Source organism: Dufourea novaeangliae, unplaced genomic scaffold (genome assembly GCF_001272555.1).
Source record: "Dufourea novaeangliae isolate 0120121106 unplaced genomic scaffold, ASM127255v1 scaffold89, whole genome shotgun sequence".
Taxonomy (NCBI): Eukaryota; Metazoa; Arthropoda; class Insecta; order Hymenoptera; family Halictidae; genus Dufourea; species Dufourea novaeangliae.
The window spans coordinates 1,539,894-1,564,685 of record NW_015373988.1 but is presented as its reverse complement, the minus strand read 5'-3'; the positions used below and the strand labels follow the sequence as shown (position 1 = coordinate 1,564,685).

Below are 24,792 nucleotides of genomic sequence, written 5' to 3'. Positions count from 1 at the left end.
AAATAGAAACTGAGTACAAAAAACAGCTAGTCAACAGACTCTTCGATATTCGAACTCGGGCATAAAAAAACCACTGAATTGGTAGGCAAGCACCTTTCCACCTTCGATATTCACTTACTTGCTAAACATGCCTACGCTAACGTACATACGAGACCCTTAAAACTTTAATGTTAAATATCTTATAAACTATTAACCGTCTAGCCCAAAAGGGGGCATCATTAGCTTCAGTATAACAATCTTTATCGTTATACAAAAACTCATTAAAAACACCTAGGGACCTTTCCTTGTCAGAGTACCCTGTTTCCTGGTACCATGGGGTAATAATTATAGGAAATGCCACGTGCCACGAATCATACTCGCAGGCAGTATAAGAGAAACTATTTTATTTACATTTTCCAAGCTTTCTTAATCATGTCTGCAGCCTTTTCAGCTATCATAATAGTCGGCGCATTCGTGTTTCCAGAAACGATGTTCGGCATAATCGAAGCATCGACCACCCGTAGTCCAGATATTCCGTGAACCTTTAGTGTAGAGTCCACGACAGCCATGGAGTCGTTCGCAGGTCCCATTTTGCATGTCCCTGTCGGATGATAGATCGTCATTGTATAAAATCGTGCGAAACATCTCCAGTAATCGTCCGATGGAAACGGGAACGACGAGCATTCTGGAATACGGTTCGGATTCGCTCGTGCATTCAACTGCTTCATTGTCGGGGTCTCGCTCATTTTATAAACAAACTTCGCTCCTTCTACCTACGACAACGAAAAATTCATTAACCTGTTTATATATAAAAATCATCGCAATAGATATTCTGTCTAAGACAGAATCGAAATAAATTCCATCATTGGCGTTTTCTCGTCTGTTGTAAATGTATTTTCAAAACATCACGCTGATGTTAGCAATGTCTGCAGCATCTAGTTTCCAATGTTTCTAGGTTCACCAGGGTTTACCTGATATTTAGTCCTTTTTTTATAGACAGTAAGAATGATTTTAGTCACGTTGTTGTACGAACAATAATTATAGGTTAACCACCATCCAGCGTTTATCGTGTGTAGTGCATAGTAATTATTGTAATCAACCATTTCAATTTTGCATAGTCTTCAAGTGTAACTGACTCGAGGAAAGATGATTCTCTATCAGTTTATGTACTCAAACAATTTTTAGATAATTTTTTTAAAAACAGCGACATTCAACTAAAACTTTTACAACGTTACTCAGGGTAGTGACCTTGAAAACATATTGAAAAATCACCCACATCATTAAAATTTACCCACATCTCTAACAGTTACCGTGTTAAACAGAACAATTTAATTGATAAAGCTTTTTTACCAGAATATCAAGATCGTGAGGATCATGAAAGTAATTTGGAACGATGGTCGGGTGCTGATGCACGTCCTTGGAACGCAATTTAATGTATCCTTTACTCCGAGGTCTTAGCAGAAGTGGAATGGCCCCATATGCATGTTTGTACAGTATGTTTTCGTACATACGCCCGTAGAACTCGTTATTCACGTTGCAAGTCCTCTTCACAAATAGACCACCGTCGGTGTTATCGGTTATGGCTGCCAGGAAGATTTGTATATCCGGATTATCCGCCGACTTATTTGCGTACCTGATACAGGGATTTATTTGTCCGATTATTAAAAAGTTCTAGCGTAAAATTTTAGTAATAACTGATGACGAAATACACGTATCCAGATGGTATAGAAAGGGGTGATTTCAAGGGTGATTTGAAACAACTTTTTTCCTTAGGCAGGAGATTGGACATATTATCGAGTAAGAGCGTAATAATATTTTAAATATTTTTACAATGCATTTATAAATCCTGTACATTAAAATAGTTTCTTCGTTGATATCAGGAGTACGCTTTTGTGTGATCGTTTGTAAATGTTTCAAGTACTTACTTGCTGTTAACGAAAGCCATAGCTTCGCAAGCTGGCAACGAATATAGGATCCCAGTATGATTCACCGCGAACTCCTTGATCGTATCCGGCGTAATGGATTTCAATAAATTAAATGTAAAGGGCTCCTTGCTCGTGTAATCCTCCGGTGGATCTATGAGGTAAACCATACCGCCCATCGCCACGTGATCCTGAAGATTTTCACCCACCCCGGGTGCATCCTGCACCAATGGGATTCCCATTTCCTTCAGATGTTCTTTCGGGCCAATACCAGACACCATCAGCAATTGTGGCGATTGTATCGAACCAGCGGACAAAATGATCTCGCGATTCACCTTTACCTGGCGGAGTATCGATCCAGCACGAAATTGGACGCCATGCGCGGTCTTCGACTGTCCATCTGCGAATCAACAGTAACAATGAAATTAAGAGTAACGAGCAGTTATCGAAAAAAATTTCGAATTGAATAAACAAAGGTACAGAAGAAAGATGGAGATTTTTTTTTCAGAGATTTTGCCAGGTTTCTTCAATACATCTTCGTTCATAGATTTTTGAGAATCGTGATGTATGTGGAATTAATTAATAATCATTTCTTATGTATGATGGAGTCGGCTGTGACCCGCCGACTTTAACTCTTGGATGAATAACGTGGGTATTTTAAACACACTTGAATATTTATTCTTAGATTTCTTTCTTGTATAATAAAATAATTGCATGTGGCTTCGTGTATTCCTTCCTTGCGAATTCATATATCCAATAATGACTTCTTATGCTTAATAACAGAATAATTAAGGAAATAAGTGGAAACCAAGTTTTATCGCAATTTTCATAAGGTGGCTGTTTTATACCCATCAATTGGTTATGCATACTATAGCCCTGTATAAATTTTGTTTACACATCCAGTGGACATATGTTATTTATTTGTCAATAATGTTTATTATTTGACATTCTTAGATATCCTAGCTTAATTTCTAGTGATGGGATTCCGAGTAGACTAAACATATCCAGAATGTTGTGTTTAAGTCTGCCTCGCGTCATAGAGTACTCCGTTAGATGCAGTGTTGTCAACGAGTAATTTGGAGTAACATAATGGATCTGGCTGAATTAAATAAAAAATAACAAAAATGGGGAAATAAATTGGATATGAAAATCGGAAGTTTCTTATACCGACGTTTTACATTTATTGAAAAAGATATTGTTGATAACACGATCAGCAAAACAGAAAGTCGAAATAACTTTAATTAAAGGTTTAAGAACGGAGAAAAATAGAAAATCCGAAGTAAAACCCATAAAATTCGATTGTATTTATAAAATGATAATAATCCGAAGAAGATCACTTGCCTTCGCGCACCAAAATCTTCTCTGCAGTTGACAGCACGCTAACGTGTAGATTCTTTCTCTTCGAAACTGATCGTAAAAAAGCCTTTGCAGTGCTACAACGTAGTCCGTTTCTTAACGTGCCGTGGGAAAATGTGAATCCGGTTTGAGTAGGTCCATTGATGTCCACCATATCGTATCCCATATCTTGGCCTGACTTCACCAAATAGTTTGTTATAGGAGTCCGGTACCTAAAATGCTCGACTGTCAGATGTCCACCGGTATTGTGATAAGAGGAATTCTGAAACTCTGCGATCCTCATGTCTTCTGACTTCTTGAAATAGGGCAGCACGCTCTCATAGTTCCAACCTGGATTACCTAACTTCTCCCAGTCATCGTAATCCTTCCTGTTGCCGCGGACGTACAGCATCGCGTTCAACACGCTGCTACCCCCGAGTGTCTTGAACATTAAACGAAAAGATCTAAGAGATACGCATGCACATTAAGTCAGAAATTTATTCGGATTCCCTTCGTTGTTGTTCGTGTTCGTATAGTTCTACAACTAGTTTTTGGTTCATGCTTCCCTTATAGGGGGAGATTTGAGTCATTTAATTTTTCTATTGCTTTTGCAGCAGAGTTTGGCAAATTTTATTAATAACGAATAACGATTTTATTCGACGAAAAATTATTTCTTAGTCACGAATAAAGCGTTTTTCGTTATTCGTTATTCACGAATAACTCTTTATTCGTTATTCGTTATTCTGAATAACTGCGCAGCGAATAAAAGTCAGGAGTAAACGACACCGCTTCCCATCCATGGATCGGAACCCGAGTGGTCCGATGCGGTAAGGGAAACCCTTATCGAGATAGCGATTGATGATTGATGACGTATACTTAGCGATAGAGTGGTTCTTTTAACTTGAGCTTCTACCACTTATAATACCTCCGTTTTTTTAAATAAATTCTATTGTATTTCTTGTAATAATTTCACTACTTTGTCATAACTATGAGTTATAAACGTTTCTAAAGTTCTAACGTAGTTCTAACGTAACTGTGGGTAATTTAATAATTGTATCGTTTTTAACGTAATGCACATTATTACAGTAGGCATTCAATCCCCGCACTATTGTTACCTGCACGAAAGGACACGACCCCTACTTACACATATTTCTCACACACGTGCGCGTACCTTACTCTGCCGCCCAGCACGGCCAAGCCGGAACATATACGGTGCTGCGTTTAAATGTATATAATACTGTTTTAATAAAATGTTGCAATGTTTTTATTGGTGGCAATGTCATTGTTTCTCGTTTAAATTCGCACTGTACAAACTTCTAGCTTAGGTTATGAATACTCCTACTATTGCAATATCAAACCATTAACGTGCCAATCAGGTATGCGTAACAAAGATGGAAATATACTAACTGACCCAAACATCTCGTGATCTAACCTATCCACTCTCCCCTACTGTACCATAAAATACAATTCTTTATACCTTCCCGCGTGGCCAGCGACACTGTTTGCCATTCATTGCTTGACAATAATCTTCTGATGGTTTTGTCTCGAACTGCCAGTCCAGCGGGGTCATCTGGATAACCGGATACATGGCAGGCACGTCAGATATGTCTGGTTCGTCTGGACCGGCTTCCAGCAAGAGCACCGTCCAGTTACCATTCTCTGATAAACGATTAGCTAGCACTGAACCGGCTGACCCAGCCCCGATTATCACGAAATCGTAACTTCTTCGTAGGTTAGTCAGAGATACTGGTTTCACCCTGAATTCACGGTTCGTGATGTCGGTTCTATGGATCACGATCAACAGCTGCAGGAGTACTAAGAAGCTCAGTTCCGGTCCGTAGGTTAAGGCTATTCGAAACGCGGATAGTTTGCCAATAATCGCCATCTCTTTCGATGACCACAGTAATCACTGTTAGTAGTACGAACTTGGAAGCTATGTCCGTTGAAAATTTATTTGTTTTTATTACAGCGTTGATGAAAAAATATCCTATCAAAAATAATCCTTCAATATAGGAAATTTGATATGAAGCAGTAGCAATACTGTTATCCATACAGTCTGTTACTAATAATGATAATTACAACAATACAGGAAAATATAGTGTCAGACTAGATATACATTAATAGAATGATGGTATTGTTAATTTGAATCCCGTGATTTTGTACATGTATTTTTATTGTACGTACAAGGATATATTCATTTATCAAAACTTATGCACATATGGTGCATCGAAAATGTATTTTAAAATTTCATGATTTCAAATATGAGGCTTAAACAACAATTACTCTGCTACAATTAGGTATTCATTAAGGTATCAGCAAATTGGAAGTATTACTAATAATATTAGTAATAATGTATGATACTTTATCAATATCTTCATTTCACTGTGTTTTGAGTATTCTCATATGCTATAAGTACACAAAATCAGCAGTGAAATTCGCAAATTGCAAATATTATGAAATACGAAGAAGAATTTTATTTAATAATTTACATTAATCTTTCGTGTCGGTATTGTGATTAAATCTCGTTTAGTACTGCGATAAGAATGATTCATCATAATCTTTATGGATAAATTTCGTGAATACTGAACGCCCTTCAATTCTTCAACTTTTTCCAACTAATAGATTAGACTAGTTTTCTAAGGAAAGATTTACTTTTTTCAGAAAATCGATTTACTTTTAATATATTAATAACATACGCTCTAAAAAACACTTCACTTCACTTCACGCACTGTTTTTGCCCACGTACGCTTGATTCTGAACAAACTAGGAGGAATGAACCTGTTGAATAAAATCCAGGTAGATGCTATCGGCGTTTCATTACGCGTTGTGTCAGCAGGTTATTTGTCGACGTGCCTCGATGCATCTTTTGCAATCGTGGCAACAATCGTCGAATGTTCCTGGAATAAAATTAACTATAATAATATTAACAATAAAAACAGAACCTTCGCCAGTCAACCACGGTGTCTGGCAATTCTGAAATGCTTCTATATTTATTATCTTTGAAAATTTGATATCGTACAATTTCTTAAAATATCAGAGAACACCTTTTATATTCTTATTATAGAATACATTAGGTGCCCTATTTAATAATCTTAAACTTTCGACCTAGTAGAATACTTAATTTAGAGGAAATTAAATACCTTAAAAGCCTTAGCAATATTCGCTGTCATTCTGCAACACCTTGCACTACTTGTAAAAGTATAAATTTTTAAATGGTGAATTATATGAAATAGTTTCAGAAGCATTTCTTAAGATTCTGAAGAATAAATTCTATGAAATCACCGAAATCGTAATGCATATATTTTAATAAATACTTATAACTCTATAATATGTTAAACTTGTCGTTTTTTACTTTGAATCTTATTTGTTAATGATTAAATTTAATCAATAACAAAAAAATTTATTTCTTTTAGGATGATTTTAATACAGAGGCTCCATAGTTCGGACAGGATTCGTAATTGGAACACATACCTTACGCGTTGAAACCATTCACATCGTATTAAGTCACTTTTTTCTACTTCCCATAGTAGCAGAAATAATTTAGATGCTCGATTAAAAATTAACACTCTGTATATGAAATCCCTGGTGCACTCTGAAGCTAATAAAAACCTCAACACAAGATATAAATTCTTATCTAATATTTGTTTCGGAAAATTCAGTTATATGATATAACTTATATCAATGAGAAATACGTATATTGATCTCTTAATGATTATTTGTTTGTTGATTGTGTACGGTTTTTAGAACACGTGACGAAATAGTACGATGATAATACCGATAAATCATGGGAGCACGTACATACAAACTTCATCGATATGCCACGTGCGTCATCCTGAATCTCTGGAATAAATAAAAACGAAAGCAGAAGTGGTGGAAATAAGAAACACCATTAATCTCGATAAATTACACGGATTTGCAAGTTTTTATTTAACATAAAACTCACGGTAGCATCAGTAAAAACAAATTACAAGAAGCATTCATATTAACTATTTTAATTGCACCTAGAAAAATCACAATGAATCAGATTGGTTGTGTTCGTATTCAAACATAATTTTATGATCATTAAATATTTTAAACAATCTAAAAAAAAAGTATGGAAAATTCAATCTCATTCGACCGAAATTTTATTCTTCCATTTAATATATTATTTTATCGAAGCTGAATGTAATATCTATTAATTTTAAGTGGAATCTGAGTGCTTTCTCCTTTGAATTTTAATCAGCACTACATCTACTGGCTATTCTTGAGAAATTCCAGTGCAATCAAAATATCCGTAAAGCAGTCTTGCTTTCAGACTCTGCTTACCGAGTTGTTAACAATAATAATGCGTCGCTTCCGCCAAAACAACTACTGTACAAATACAGATAACTTCGACGTATTCATCGATTCCATATCTTAATACAACAAAAAATACCGACTGCACATAACTGACACAACAGACCGTTCAGTTCGTACGTCATTATCGCGACATCTTGGTCACGTTACACCACTGTCAAACACCGATCTACTATCATCGAAATCACATGCACGTCCAAATTTATTTCACATTTCTGTAACAGCTGATAGTAGCTGGCAATATTTACAAAAGTTTCAGTTACACCGTAACGCGTCCACCCACGAGAATCACTGTCTCGATTCTATCAAAAGTTCAGATTCCCTTTCGAATAAACACGGATTTACGAACTACAAACCGTTCATCCTCGACCTCTACGTTTCAACCAGAATTCCTTTATCATGTCCGATCCTTTCTCCCCGATCATGATAACCGGCGCATTGGTGTTACCACTGACGAGATTCGGCATAATAGAGGCGTCCATCACACGAAGACCGGTCACGCCGTACACTCGAAGCTGTGGATCGACAACTGCCTCTGGATCCCAATAAGGGCCCATCTTGCAGGTGCCAACAGGATGATAAATCGTCGCCGAATAGTGTCTGATCATACATTCCCAATAACCGTCACTGTACATCGGTACGTGCTTGCAGCCTGGGAACTGTTTCGAGTTCAGTTCGCTGCCGAAACGTCTAAACGCGGCGGTTCTGCTCAACGCAACGCCTATCTTCACTCCCTCGACCAAGGTGGCAACATCCTCCTGCTCTTTGAAGTAATTCGGATAAATCAAAGGATGATCGAACGGGTTCTTGCTGCGCAGTTCGATAACGCCTTTGCTCTTCGGTCTGAGAAGCATCGGTATCACGCTCCACACGTCCTTGTCGCTTATGGGTCCAAAAACAGCGTCGTAGAATCGTTTGGTGAGACCGTGGACCTTCCTGATCTGTCTTCCCCCGTCAGAGTTGGTCGAGCCCGATATGAAGTGCAGCTCGATGTCAGGAAAGTCGTCAGATGCGTTCACGTACTTCGTGTTGACGAAGGCTAGGCCCTCGACGCCACCCAGAACGGTTAGAGGACCATCTCCGAAGATAGCGTATTGCATCACCGCCTGGACGCTGTGTAATCGTTTCTCCACCATGGAGATCTCTTGATTGACCATGAAGGTCAGTCCACCGAGGCCAACGTGGTCTTGAAGATTGTGGCCAACTCGAAGATCCTGGATCACAGGGATTCCGTGTTGCAGAAGGTGTTCTTTGGGTCCGATCCCTGAGAGCATCAGCAATTGTGGAGAGTTGACCGAACCCCCGGACACGATCACCTCCTTTTTTATTCGTATACGAAAGATCTTCTCGTCCCTGACGAACTCCACGCCGTACGTCATCTTGGTCTTCGGATCGATCAGGATCTTCGTGACGTGCGAGTGCATGGCGACGTGGAGGTTCTTGCGCAGCCTGGCCGGTCGAAGGAAAGCCTTCGCTGTCGAGCATCGACTGCCACGTCTGATCGTTCCTTGTGCGATCATGAACCCGGTGTGATGTTCCCCGTTTATGTCACGATTCTCGTAGCCCATCTCTTGGCCAGCTTGGACGAACGCCGCGGCCAGTGGTGTGTGCCAAGGCGCTTCCTGGACGGTCAAGTAACCGCCGGTCCCGTGATACGGTGTACGCGTCAGATACGGGTTCTGATTGTCCTCGGACTTCTTGAAGTAATACAGGACATCCCTGGACCCCCAACCAGGATTACCTTGTCGTTCCCATACGTCGTAGTCTTTCTTGTTACCTCGCAGGTAGAGCATGTAGTTCAGGACGCTGCTGCCTCCGATCACTTTGCCGCGTGGCCAGTTGCAGCGACCCTGCTCCATTGCTGGAGCATGAAATTCGATAAAAGGTCAGTTTGAAAGATTGATCGAAAAATAACTGCAAAAGTGGTGTAAACGAACTTTTTGGTTGATGTTATTTTTAAGATAATTTGACGGTCATCGATGTTTTCTTAACAGTTGGAGTGCATCGGGAGGATAAAAGACGCCAGTCCCATGTTTGATCTGAACCTCGATCTTTGAAAATGTACTTTAACCCCCGATTTTTGATTATTTTAATTTATTTAGTCTTTAATCTCGACTATTCTACCTGAAAGTACAAACGTTAAAGTTCAACAAATGCTTGTACAACTTTCTTCGAAAAGTCCGTAGTTTAAGAGATATTTCGAGTTTTAAATCACTTGGGGTCACTTGTCCCCCACGTATTTACAGTTCTAAGAACTTTTAGGATCTGTGGACTCGAAGTGTTAAAATGGTATCATGTGGTTTTAACTTTATTGTCTTGTAGCTGATGTCAAAACGAGTTCAGCGTCATAGGATATTATGATCTCGTAATGACCTTGGATTCAGAAATCTAAGTTCGATCAACATAAACGTTAATATAGAAAATTATTTCATTTAGATCAAATTAAATGTTCAAAGTGATGACCTTCTGTACCGATACAAATATTTAATTGTTTTGTAAAGCTATGAAGCGTCAGTTTCAAATGTTCAAATCAATTTAAATTTTACTCGTTATATGTTTCCGTGTTGATCGAACCTAGATTCCTGAGTCCAAGGTCATTTCAAGATCATAGTATGCTATTTCACGGAATTCATCCTGACATCAGCTACAACGCTGTGAATATAAAACTACGTGACATAATTAAAAGAAAACATCAGTTACCTCCAAATAATCGTGAAAATAACATGTAATAAAAGGTTTTTTTATACCAAGCACGTATGTCCCTTTGAACAATACAATTTTTATCCTTTATTAGGACATATTCTCCCGACTTCAATCCCAATAGAGATATTTAGGTGTTCTGTTTCTCGTGATTAACACTGTGTATGGTACATCAGTTAATTAAATTGCTTACCCATGCAAGCACCTGTTTCCGGTTCCGTTTTGTATTGCCAGTCGAGTTGACTGAGCTGCAAATAACCGGCAAGAAGCGGAACATCTGAAATTTCTGTTTCATCGCCCCCAGCTTCCAGAAGAAGGACGTTCCAGTTTTCGATCTCGGATAGTCGACTCGCGACGACAGCTCCTACGGCGAACATTATAGAAGCTTCAGAAAAATTGGATTACAGTAAAAGTGAAATAATTATTAATCTGTTAAAGAACCCTCATCCTCGCCCCTTGTGTCAATTTGACACATTTTTCTGCTAGGAAATGATGTTATTCTGTCATATAAATTTAGCTGAAACTCTGTGACTTTTATTTTAAAGAAGTGGCAGATTTAACTATTTATCTTTTCATTGTATTCGTTTCGTCGCGAGGAAAAGGTAAAAAGTGCCCAAAGAGCCTGTTGAAGTAAAAGTGACCTTGAAATACATGTTCTAGTAGAACAGAAGTACTTTAAAAATCCTATAATACCGGAATAATACCGGTATTCACGTTTCGGTAGAAGTACCTGAATCTAATTACAAAATCTAAGTTGCAATTACAATGTAATTGCGAGACAATTACAATTACAATTACACTGTAATTTTTATTTTAAATTTAGTATAGTTAATTACATTGTAATTGTAATTGTCTTGCAATTACATTGTAATTGTGATTTGAATTTTGTAATTAGATTACATTTTGCCCAACTCTGTTAATAATGAAGAAAATGTACCTGCGGAACCAGCTCCTATCACGATAAAATCGTAGGTTGGCAGAAGCACTTCGGACGGTATATTAATTGGTGGCGCTTCGTTGTCCATTACTTCGTATTGGAAATACACGAGCGCGGCCGCCAGCACCGGAAAGAACCATGAAAGTCCGCTGGTTGCTGAGGTCAGGCCTCCGGCTAAAACACTCTGGATATCCATCTTATGATTTCTCGGATTATCCTTTATCGAGAACCTGTAACATTATATCAACAAAAGAGTTATTAACGGTTTATGTAGGCAGTAATTGAAACATTTACCCTACGTTTATGGTCGATAGTTTTAACGTTAACAATAAATGGTATATATTCGCCTTTTGTACATGCTAATGGGACATGTAAGAATGTACAGTACTGCTCATAATATTATACGAACAATATAAGTTCATCATAAGTTCAAAAGATTGCTAATACCAAAATACAATATAATGTTGCATAACGAATATGTTCTCCATATTTTTATAGTCTAATTTTCTAAAACCAGAACGCCACAGGAATGTATTTATCATATTTAAAGTAAAATATAAAAAATTCTTAAATTTTATATTAATTATTCATCTTCTTTCGTAACAGAAATCCGTACAGTCTAATAACGACTACGAACATATAAGAAACATCTGAAACAGTAAGCTAACTAATAATGTTTAGAACAAGTTTTGACACAACAATTACTTCACGAACGTATTAAATTGTTATAAAATTAAAATGACACTCAGGGTAGGGCGAATACTTTTTTACCCAATTCTAGGAAAGGAGATGATCCTTTGAAATCTCGAAGCTCTTTGATTCACCGTTTAAATTTTCACACAACCGCCGACGATACGAATTATTACAATTTCGTGGTTGTAATCCTCGTGGAGGACCGTCTCCGACGAAGTGTCCTTCGTTACTGTTCAACCGAAACCTATCCACGGTCCGGTAGAAATCGGTCGAAGAAAAGTCAAAGACGCGGCTACACGTGGTTCGTGTAAGCGATCGCGTGTACGAGAAGAATATCAATGACACGTGAAACTTTCAGCTGTTAAGTAATTTTCTATTAACGCGGGCAATGTGCCCGCGACCGATCATCACGTATGCACACGTCGAAAGTCCGCTAATCCCGTCGAACCAAAGGATCGTGCGTGGAATTTTCCTGAAAATCGTGGAATCGCGATCGAAACGCGTTTTCTGTGAAAACATTTTATTTTAAGTAGGGTAAACGTATCTACATAACACACTACGTGGGTATATTTACAAAACCACCTTAAAATTTTCGATCCTTAAACAGTCCATAAATACATGAAATAATCAATATTTTTCAAATGGGCGATATCATATGCACTCTTGTCTTTTGCAAAACACGATTCAAAATCTTTAACTTTATATAATAATTGTAATCTGCTGCCTATATGAAACACAAACAATTTCATTTTATCTGAGACTAATTCGATAGAAAATTATCAATTACCCTTCAATTGAAAACGATTTGAATTTGAGTAGACGATATTAGATGCACTTACTCTATATATTTTTTTTTTAATTAAAATCCTTTCAACCAATCGTGTAAGTTATACATAGTCTGTGAATCTCTATGCAAACTTAAAATTCTTCAAGTAATTCATAGAAAAAGGTATAAAAATAAATAAGGATTTTATTGGATTAAGAATAAAATAAAAAATTTAGAAAGTCTGATTGAAATTTTACATTTTATTATATTTTACATAGCCCTACGTACTATAACACTTTTTAACTGTACAGGGCACAAAACAACGCTCCATTTAGAATTGTTACAAACATTGTAAGAACAAAATAAAAATGGAAAAATCAAGCATAAACTTATAAAATAAACTGAACAGAGTATTAATCTTCATCTAAATATTTGTTTTAGTATGTCACACATATTCATATTTGCTCTAAATTCGTTAAGGAAAATATATGTATACGAAGTTCCAATTTCAGTTACTTTTCTAATAAATTTCTAAAAACACGTTACTCGAATGAAAGCAATGGTCTCATTATGAACAATTTTAAATAACACGATTTTATAACGGATGTCAGGATAAATTAACGATAAATATTTATTACAGTTAATATAACAAATTAGAAAAAAAAATACCACTTATTTATTGTAAGATTGTACTATACATTATAACCTCGATTATACGAATAGTTTAAATGACGTGATGCTCGTATAATTGAATTTTACAAATACTAACCAAAAAAAAAAACGTTTTTCTGCAGACAATACCAAGTTGTCAAGTACAGAAAGTTAAATTGTACAAATTTCAAAATTATTCAAACGTAGAAACAAACAACGCATCTTTATCGTTCAATTGAAGATACGCGGATAAAATGGTAAATTATATTTTGAGAAGAGAACACGCAGTAATGAACATTCGAAAAGGAAAGCAGTATTCGCTCACCTACTTCCTGGCCGATAGCAGGTACATGGAGTCTAGAAGTTTCTGTCACTCCAACTAATCGATGCATTTAATTATTTCCCATTGGTTCCACATTTTCGCACAATAATTTTCGTTTCCACGTTGCTTCCTCGCCATGATTTCCCGTTCTCCTAGTTGACCACATAATTTCGTACGATTGATCGTACCCCATTACTGCTATTTCGCCCTACAACTCGTCAACTTCAGCTGTCCACTACTGACAATCCTCAGTAACAACACGATTAATAAGTCTCTTGACTTCACAATCCTGATTCCAAACTTAGGAAACCTTCGCAGCTACCAATTTCCCATATACTTTCAATACATAATACATATATTCCTTAATGTTTCCAATTTTTTGCTCGATCTTCAAAAGATTGTTTCCCCAAACCGGAGTCCCAAAACGTCCATGTTATTCACCAAAAGCGAAAGAGTAGAGGCACGTCGAGTCACAGAATGATTCAAACACGCGAGTATTCGACAGGACAGTTGTCAAAATATACACACTCTGTGTTAATTGGTAAGTATGAAATGTCAATGACAGTTCGTAGCTGTGATGCGAACGAAGCAAAGAACTGGACTATCCCCTCGAGGCGACCGGTGATATCCTCTTTCGGACGTTGTTCCACAAAATTCAGATCCGCGAACGAGGCCACCGTTCATCTATCACTGCTGTCTTTTTTATTTTATTCTTTCTTTTTTTTTTTCGATCATGTGAACTGCACGAATTCTTCGTGATCGAGATGTAATAGTAGCTCGGAGGACGGTGTAACACTGACCATGACCTTGCTGGCTAGCACGAGTGTCTGCATGCTGGATCCATCGAGATCGGAGAGCAGCGGCTCGTGAACGAACAGGTTACGAACCTTTCGACGGTGAACACGCCGCATAACGGTCATCGACTTCCCCTCTCTTCCACTTCCTCGTGCTCATTCTTCAAACACTTATCTCCCACCTCCTCCCTGGGACCGTTCTTTCGGTACAAGGTTTGATCGAAAAGGTTCCGGGACTTCATCTACGAATCATTTATTATTAATTTTAAGGGTGAACTTCCGAAAAGCATCCACACTCGATAACCCTGACCTTGATACATATTATCAAGGTCATCCTCCTGAGTAATCGTTGAAAGATTTAAACCGCCGAACGTTGGTTATTAAATAGTTATTAACAAAGAAAGATTGAAACACGTACCGTAATTTTCCCAGAAATCTGAACTTTGGGAACTTAGTTTCTTCCAAAAATACTTTTCGAAACATTATGCTGATCTCAGTTGGTTGGTGTTAGGTAAGAAACAAAAAAAAAAATACTGTTCAAAGCATTATACTGATTTAAGTTGGTTAGAGCTAAATAAAAAATTAAAAAAAAAAAACAAGGGTTCAAAGTGTTATACTGACCTGAGTTATACATATACTACGTTCGTCGACCTAGTAGCCTGGCCCCTGTAGAAATGGAACTTTACGCAGGGGTTGCGGAATCTGAGAGTGAAGTTGATTCTGCACACTCGAAATGTGTAAACTGTGTAGCTTCGAGCACAGAGTGTCGATCTGGTAATCAAATTATAGTATTAGAACCCCCTGTATAAATGGACGATTTAACGATTGCAACTACATTTTTCAGAATTACGCAAGTTAAGTTTAATTCTTTGGGTATATTTTTAGTGGACAATTGTTAATTAAAAATTATCCAGTGTAAAATCCTTGATATTACGATTTTCTATTTCTACGCAAGCACAAAAAACAAAACATGTTTTTCGTACTGTGGTTTTAGTAATTTGATCGTTAGCTGTACTTTTCTCTTGGTCAATATTTGGTATGAATTTATGACGAGAGGAAAGTATATTTCCTCGGGTGCAAGGATCTTGTTTACTCGGGACGACTCCTCGGATGTTTGATGGCAGGATTAACCCAAATTTGATTGGCTAACGAACTATGTTTAACCCGTTTAACCAGCAAAGATGAGTTAACTCGTCATTTGGAAATTCTTCTTTGCTGGAGAAATTTGGAAATTTACGCTGGTTGCGAGAGAGTCTCATTGTTTTGTTACGCTTCCAATTTATCTATCCTTAGTTTTATTATTCTGTTCATATCAGTAATAACATTAGGACATATTCATTAAGATGGAATAAAAAATTGTAACTAGTAAATTGCTTCGATATAACTTTTTATTTAAATTAGTTGCAAAATTTTAAAACAGTTTAAAATTTATCTCTGTTGATTTTCCCCTGTTTTGCTTTTTGAAAAATAAACATGTAACAAGAAACGCTTAAACTATTTTGCATATGTAAATTACAATGTAAGTAAATGAATAATGAATCATCTCTTCCCCGACTTTTCTGAAGGTTTGCATTTAACATTCGGTTTATAATTAATTATACCATAAAGCACTTATTTTACATTTATGAATCTATTGTGTTTTGTAATAAATATATGAAAAATTTAATATACATCGGTTACTTAGTAAACGCATAATAAAGATAACAGTAAAAAACGTACGCTCAGCGAATGACTAAAATACAAGGTAAATTCACTCGGATTCAGCACGGAAGAATGTCGTAAACGGGATTTGGATTACTGTAACTTACGAACGGGAATATCCGAATACCATTATCAAACATCTACGAAGTGTTTCAACTATCCTAAACACACGCAACAGCTCTAATGGTAGGTCTGTTCGCAACCATTGTTACACAGAATTCATAATCTTTTCGACACTCTCGTAAGATATCGATAGAAAAATTTTTTGTCAATTTAATGTCGATAATCATGTAAACATCAATTTTACAGAATATTCAAACTCCATTAAATATAGGTAATGGTATGAATAATGTATCATTCCAATTTCTAAGTATTGTTTTTTCTCTCAAAATTTCTGTCTATTCTACTTAATTTATACAAATTCGACTAAAACCTATAACATCATATTTTATCTGATATTTACATTTTTTCTGCTTTTTTTTCTAAAATTTCCTGTTATTCAAATTATTCGGATTTCCACCGATAATTTCTTATTCTCTCTGCTGCCGAGAAATATTTGAACAGGTGTACCGTGTCGAGAGTGAAAAAGGACCTACATTTACTACTAACGGGTATTGTCCATCGCAGACGTGACGAGTACCACCCAGTATACCATATGGGAATACCATACAGTAATCCCCGAGGATTTACTGTACTTCTTAAAAAGTTCATGGTATCTTTAATACCAATGGCCTAAGTAAGAATACTTTTGTGAACTTAATTCTGTGATAGTTTACTTACATTCCTACTTTCATTAGACTCAGTTAACATTTCGCAATAAAATTTATATCAATCGAAACTTTCATTAAAACGACATACATTCCCTATTGATAAGGATTTTGAAACTTGTGTTTTAGAAAAAATGTCAATCGCTTGAAATTTACAATTGGACGGATACGAATACGTCTGTGACTCACTGAAAATAATTTCAAAATCGACGTCTGCGAGTTGCGTGGTATTCGTCACGTCCCCGTCTGAACAAACCCGGCACTCATTTTTTGACGTCATCAGAGCGGACTTACGGTAAAGAGCGGCGTCGGCCGCTACACGGCTACGACCTACTTACCGTTGCAACATAGTTCCTGTTATGTATTGTCTTTAACGATCATTGAATCACAAATCGAATCGTGGTATTATTATAAACAACGGTCGGAGGAGCAACTTTAACGTCTCTTACGTTACAGCCGTTCGTTTCTCGTAATAAGTCACGTAACGATACAGCATCGAAAATTTTTGGCTTTCATACATGTGTCGACGAGAATTAGGCTCCCGTGATTTTTTTATTTCTTGTCTTTACACAAGAGCTACCGTGAAAAGTAGAGTAAAAAATATTTCAAATACTATTTAAACCCTGCAAGTTCGACTCACTTATTCTTCATGTTTGTATCGCTTGGTATAAATTATTTAAATACATATGTATATCAGTTGGAAATAAATAAAATATTTCAAAGTAGAGTTGCACTGTTTTCACTATTGCTCAAGTAAAATAGTAATTCTGAAAACTAGTTTAAAAAGTTAATACAACTGTTATGTCATACTGATACATAGATATAGTAGCATGGGCGTAACCAGTTTATCAGTCAGAAGGGGGAGGGAGCGGGGCAAAAATATTAACACATCGACTGCCACAGTGAAAAAGGCTGTACGTAGCCAGACTCACTTTATTCAGTTTTTAAAGTCATAAATCGTTGAAAATTTATGCGTTTTGTAGAGGCTGTTGGTCGTGTTTCAAATTATACTTGGGCAAAACTCACTTTTTTCCGTCCAGGGGAGGAGGGCAAGTGCCTAGTAACTCTGCTAAGAATGAATCGTTATTCTGTTGCAGTCAAATAACCACATCTATTGGCAGAATTCAATGTCTTAGTGCCAGCAGTTTTTTCGCGAATATCTCGTAAACTTTAGTAAGTCCCCCCGTTGTATGTATAGGGAAAAGTTGTTCAAAATGTCGAGTTTTACAACATATCCAAAAATGATCGAAATCCGAGGGTAGGCAGCTTTTTTGCAATTTGACCAAAAATACAAAATTGCCCGACATTCATCGTGTTAAAGTTGTTCGTCAATTATAATTACAGGAGGATGTTGCGGATTGATGAGGAAGAGAACCATCGTCGGGGGCTACGCCTTCACATGGTGGTTCGTCACCGACGTTCAACGACTGTCCTTGGAGGTGATGACACTGAATCCAGTCTGCGGAAACGTGGAGACCGCCCAAGGCGTCCCGCTAACCGTCACAGGGGTGGCCCAATGCAAAATTTTGCACACTGCCAGCGCACAGTTTCTGGAGAAGAGCGTACACGAGATCAAATCGACGATCCTCTCTACCCTGGAAGGTCATCTTCGTGCAATATTAGGTGAGCTTGAGAAAATCTCGATCGTGATCGAGAAACAGAACTCTAGGACACGTGGACACAGTTTTTGGCCAGTATGTTCTCGGAATGAAATTTTGAATTCGTAATTAATGTCGACATCACCATTTGTCAATGATACACATATGTATAGAGGGTAAACCACGAATCGTATGCTTTCACTACCACTATCTTTATGAACAGTCCACAATAGCATAAGATAAAAATGGAACTTTGCTAAACTTACAGGTACCCTTTCGGTGGAGGAGATATATAAGGATCGGGATCAATTCGCGACGCTTGTAAGGGAAGTCGCGGCTCCAGATGTCGGACGCATGGGCATCGAAATTCTGTCGTTCACGATAAAGGATGTCTACGACGACGTTCAATACTTAGCGTCTCTTGGCAAAGCTCAGACGGCGGTCGTTAAACGGGACGCCGACGTTGGCGTCGCCGAGGCGAACCGCGACGCTGGTATCCGAGTAAGTTTAAGCACGAGTATGTGCGCTGAATACCGCAAGAATTGATCGATCAATTAACCTTTAGAGGACGGGCAGATTTCTTCATGATTTTTTATATATACATATATATATATATATATATTCGAATTAGAACTTTCATACATTTGTTATAGCGTCATAACTACGAAAAATAGGCTTTCCATCTGGTACCATAACTGTTTTTAAAGACTCGAGAAGGGAAGAGATGAGGGAACAGAATTTATAGTTCGGTTATTTTCTCCAGAAATTTGTATTTTAATACCTTTACTCAATAACCGAATTTGTATTTTAATACTTTTCTCAAGAAATTTGTATATTAAATGTTATCTTGGAAACAACTATGTTGAGGATGAATGTGTGGTATTCATAAGTCTGAAATACTGCAAAACACATTACGCCTCGAACAAACTTTAATATTTTCAAGAAATAGTTATTGTAAAATGTAAAATGTAAAATGCTTCCATTTCGTTTACAGCAGAAAAATAGACATTCTAGTGGAAAGAGATGGTCTATATTAAATCTATACTTGACGACTCTGTTTACCAATTTCTGACAATAATTGTCACAATCGTTTGGATCACTTTAATAATATATACATATACTGGACGTCCCACGTAAATGTCGTCACGAAATGTGAAAACATTCCTTGAACTTGACAAAAAATTATGTTGAACAAACGTTGAATTATATTTTTCGTAAATCAAAAACTTCTTCAAAATTCGTAGCGACACTTATGTGAGACACCCTGTACATCGTTTCGTTGTCAATTAACTTATTCGTTTCTTAATACAGGAAGCAGAATGCGAGAAAGCAGCGATGGACATAAAGTACAATACTGACACGAAAGTCGAAGACAATGCCAGACTTTTCCAGCTACAGAAAGCGAATTTCGATCAGGAAGTGAACACAGCGGTACGTTGATGCTTAAGAGATTATCCTTAATCCCCTTTAATCCTTAATAAGCCGTTGTTTCTCTTCGACTGTACCGGAAACTATGACAGAATCTCTTTAGACGTACCTACACATCTTTTCTTCTTCCGCCATCATTTGTAAAAACGCGATTCTTTTCTTAACCCTTTTAGACCTGAATTTTCTTAGAGTATAACAAATATTTGATTACTCATTTTAACTCAGGGGACTGTTTAGATGATATTTTGTTCCAAACAAATTTTTGTAATATTTTAGAAAAGATTTGTTATTCAATTCTGAATTCATTAGATCTACTAAAAACATTCTGAACATGAAACAAAATTAAAATGTATAAGAAATACAGTGAACTCTAACTATATTGCCATTAAACATATTGCCACGCGAGACACTTCCCCCTCACACGAACTTTCGACCACACAAATTCGCTCCAACATAAAGTGCTAGTCTTCGTAAGATAAATGAAACGAGTACTGTGTGTCATAAAGAAACGTGCTACTTTTCGTAACGCATGTCAATATACAGTGGACTCTAACTATATTGCCATGGTCGGGGCTGTAGGGGAGTAAAATGACAATGTGTTTAGAGCCCCCTCCATGCTAAGTTCTATCGTCATAACCTGGGCCTCAGCGCCTGCGCAAAAGCTGGATCGTGATAATGCGCAAGTGTGAAGGGGAAGTGCCTCGCGTGGCAATATGTTTAGTGGCAATATAGTTAGAGTCCACTGTATATATACACTAGCAGTCATTGTAAAACTTACCTTGGAACGTCAGTCTCGAAAGGGTTCATGTAGCGAAGCTTTCAGTTCAATGATATTTATGTTAATTGCAGAAAGCCGAGGCTCAGCTGGCCTACGAACTTCAAGCGGCGAAGATCAGGCAACGCATACGAAACGAGGAGATTCAGATAAAAATCGTCGAGAGGCGTAAACAGATCGAGGTAGAGGATCAGGAGGTCCGTCGAATGGAGTACGAGCTTCAGAGCACCGTACGATTACCGGCTGAGGCTGAACATTACAAAATTGGCAGAGTGGCAGAAGGAAAAAGGTAAATTTTCCGTGAAATTATTATTAATTACTCTACCGTCCATATAGAGTATGTTCATATCAAATGTATTATACACACGTTATTATTTCTACGGCTATTGAAAATGCAAAAAAATGTTTCTCTTGCTTGATTTCATAAAGTGAAGTTAATAGAATATTTGAATTTTTTTAATTGTTATTACAGAGATTTTAATAATAATGTAATTTTTATTATTCTCATGTTATTAAACATTTCAAGACGAATTCAACGACATATTTGGTAACGAGCATCTCTTTAAGTAACGAAATAGTAATAATAATTCGACTTTATTACACAATATAAAATTATTGCAACAAAAAAATAAAGGGAAAGAAAAAGAGACATAAATAAAAATGTTTATTAATCGAGGTTCAGATAATTGTAGTATGTCGCTATTAAGCCTAATTGTAACAATATTCATCGAATATTCAAGTACGCGAAAACAGTTAGTCAGACTTAGCGGGCAGAACAAATGAATTGATTTCTCTGCTGATTTGCAACGTTAGCATGCTTTAATTGGTTTCGTCGTTTTTAGAACGCAGACCGTAAATGCGGCCACAGCCGAGGCTGAGAAGATTCGATTGATCGGAGAAGCCGAAGCTCACGCTCTAGAGGCGATAGGGGTATCGGAAGCTGAACGTATGCGGATGAAGGCTGCCGTTTACAAGAAATACGGTGAAGCGGCTATTCTGAACATCGCTCTAAACGCTCTGCCAAAGGTGAGGAATCTTAATTCCCATATTAATTCCCATATTGTTAAACACTGGAGGATATTCTATACAAATACCGGTGATTGTTTTGAAAGAACATAATTATGAAATGCCATAGACTTTTGCCCATACCATTGGACCCTGTATCTTTCGTGTGCTCGACGATCCAGAAATGATTCATTTTATGTTCTTGGGAAAGGAGTATTTAACAGCTTGTGATGCTTTTAGTCCCATCACCGACTATCCCCATCCTTACGACCAACAGATTATTATTATCGAAATACATGTTTTGAGAAGTATCAATATCACAGACAATTATTATTTACGCAGGTTATAACCCAAATGAACGATAAAGAATATGCTTGTTTAGAGGTTTCATAATCTTTATAAGGAGTCCTTGGTCTGGAAAGTATAGTTGGTAACAAGCAACCGAAAGCATAGCATAATTTCCAGTCGGTCTTTACGATGATGTTATCAGTAGTAGTAAATTATAATACATTATAACTAATTTTAAATGCACGTATGATTATTTCCTTGTAATTTTCTTGAACTAACTGTATTCACGCTATGTTAGTTCCGATAACGATGTGTTATGTATTTCAGATCGCAGCAGAGGTAGCAGCGCCATTGGCCAGAACGGAGGAAATCGTCCTTCTGGGAGGTAGCGACACGACCAGCGGAGAAATTACACGCCTTGTGGGGCAAGTACCTCCAGCTGTTCAAGCACTGACCGGTGTAGATCTTTCAAAAGTATGTTTAAAAGGCCTTCAATCTTCTAAAATGTGTATAACATGGAAAGATTATCCTGTAAAAATTTGATTCTGTTTAAATTATTGCTAATACACGGTTTGTTCCAAAAGTTTTCGGGCAGAAACGAAAACAATGATTTTTCGTAATGTAACGATGCTTTTTGTTATCGATTATTCAAAATAGTTTCTTTCTGAAAAGATACCCTATTTAAAGTTACTGTACTAACTCTGGAATCTACTCTGATACTCTTTCTTCAAGATGGCGGAAAGAGCCACGATCAGACTTAGCTAGTTTCATAGATTAATTTTTTGACGCCTCGAAGCTTAAGCAGATATTTCTTGGATTATAAATCTACGCTCCAAGTTTGATAACTGTAGCCACCAGATAACAATTGCGGATGAAGCATCGGTTATATTTCCATAACCGCGAATAGAATTAGATTTTGCACTGTACGTCGCTGTAGAGCTTCACACGCATCTTTCCACGTTTCGACAGTATGTTAAACGACATTAAAGCGTAAGACGTTAATGTATCGGTTTCTCTTTCGACTATTTCAGGTATTAGGAAAAATACCGGGTGCGAAGTAATGGCGAACAGAGCAACAAATGGAACGGCGGCCAGGCGATCGGACATTTGGAATCAGCTGAAGAACGAAGCAAAATTCTCTACTGCCAAAGGTTTCTCTGCTATTCAATTATCCACCCGGTGACACTCCAATTTTTTCTCATTCCCGAATTACTCTACCTCAAACGTAGATAAAACGACGCTGAACACAACCGGTCGGATCGGTCGTGTCTCCGCTATTGACACGTTTAACACATTCAGTACACCTTAACCCACGGCTGGAACACTCAGTGATACTCTATAACAGAACGACGTGTTCTATCGGTGGGTTACCCTCTAGCTATAGCTTAGTTTACCAATTTGCAAATTATAAAATTATATTATAATTATCTTGTAACTAATAAGTATCTGCCATTTTGTCGAGCTGTTGAAGAAAGAAAGCACACAACTTTGTTCTCGACGAGAAAATTTAAAGACGGAAAAGTAAATTGTTAATAATGAAAAACGTTCCGATGAAATCGAGCTGTTTCGTTTCAAGCTAGAATATTTCTGTGAATTCGCTGTCGTTCTGAATGTGTTAACGTCGATCGCGCTCACCGATGCTTGTTCCTCGCGTTACGCATTGTCACGTTAAAGCGCACATATTGCCTAGTCAGTCTTTATCACCATCGTCGATTTCCCATCATTTTCAACGGGTTCCACTATTCTCTCGCAAGCACCAAGCCGAGCAATCTGATTAACGAATGCCTCTCGGAGGTGGCGACATCTTTAGCCTATCGAAGCTACAAGTCCACCTCGTATCCTTCAAGTCGCCATTTTGGATGCAACAAATTTCCGTCTAACTTTTACTACCGTTTTCTGGTAGTAGCCTCTTGGTTACCGCAACCGGACACGACTGAGATTTAAACAACTAGAAATCTGTGGTTTCACGATTCAGCTGTTAATCGTAACCTCCGTTAATCAGCATATTACTCAGTGGCCTGCAGACTGAAGAACAGATCTTTCGAAGTCTTCATCGAGAAGCTTTCGTCGGCTATCAGTTTAGAAATGATGTAGACACGAACACCGCGGTTGGAAAGAAAAATTGGTGGAAGAATGACACAAGGACGAGAGGAAGCAACGGTCAGCGGCGGATAAGACGCAGAATTGATGATGCAACTTGTGGTAGCCGCAATTCAGCCGGGAAATCGAATTATGTGTAGGTGAACGTACGCAGCAGTCACGTTCGCGTAAATCAATTGTGATTGAAAACTTTCGATCATTGTGTTCAAACATAACATAAGTAACTTCACAAAAGGAGGAAGAAAGAGAGATGAGTGAAAGTGAGAGAGAACGAAAGAGAGAGAAAGAGTAGACGTTTGCGTGGAATAGGCGACGTGGAAGTCAACTGTCCGTTAGTCGTTGTACATACTCGTAGTACCGCGTGTATAATAGAATCGAAAGGTATCCTTTGCCTTGCTTACTAGAACGACGCGCGACGAAAGGACGTGATCTGAACAATAGTTGGTACTCATTCACTTGATCCCTCGATATTCAAACGGAGTATCGATACGAGATTCTCGAAATAAAATTTAATTAGAACGTATTTCAACCCCGAAATATTCAAATGATGCATGTAGATTGATCAGTATGATACTGATAAAATTTTAAACCTCTTTCAGCAGACTTATGTATATTTATACATATGTATTATGGAGTTAATACTAATTCCTAAGGGTATAGAAAGTTAATGAGCACGAGTGACAGTCGTTCGTCGCC

The 24,792-nt window shown here is 37.5% G+C and overlaps 3 protein-coding genes across 3 annotated transcripts; 1 reads left to right on the top strand and 2 right to left on the bottom strand.

Moving 5' to 3' along the window:
- Nucleotides 1-377: 377 nt before the first annotated feature.
- LOC107187611 (glucose dehydrogenase [FAD, quinone]-like) lies at nucleotides 378-5,121 on the bottom strand. The gene is given in 5 exon segments (XM_015575745.1): nucleotides 378-752; nucleotides 1,330-1,612; nucleotides 1,905-2,301; nucleotides 3,243-3,678; nucleotides 4,714-5,121. Coding segments are annotated over 5 exon segments (1,899 nt in total).
- Nucleotides 5,122-7,930: 2,809 nt separating this feature from the next.
- On the bottom strand, nucleotides 7,931-11,404 carry LOC107187612 (glucose dehydrogenase [FAD, quinone]). Its single transcript, XM_015575747.1, has 3 exons — nucleotides 11,209-11,404; nucleotides 10,465-10,635; nucleotides 7,931-9,432 (listed from the first exon to the last, which is right to left on the bottom strand). Exons 1-3 carry the CDS (start codon nucleotides 11,402-11,404, stop codon nucleotides 7,931-7,933), a joined length of 1,869 nt encoding a protein of 622 aa, XP_015431233.1.
- A 6,739-nt stretch (nucleotides 11,405-18,143) lies between these two features.
- LOC107187435 (flotillin-2) lies at nucleotides 18,144-23,057 on the top strand. Its single transcript, XM_015575540.1, has 8 exons — nucleotides 18,144-18,160; nucleotides 18,224-18,525; nucleotides 18,769-19,001; nucleotides 19,812-19,931; nucleotides 20,778-20,992; nucleotides 21,546-21,729; nucleotides 22,324-22,470; nucleotides 23,028-23,057. The coding sequence occupies exons 1-8, from the start codon at nucleotides 18,144-18,146 to the stop codon at nucleotides 23,055-23,057; spliced, it is 1,248 nt and encodes a 415-aa protein (XP_015431026.1).
- The last annotated feature ends 1,735 nt before the right edge of the window (nucleotides 23,058-24,792 follow it).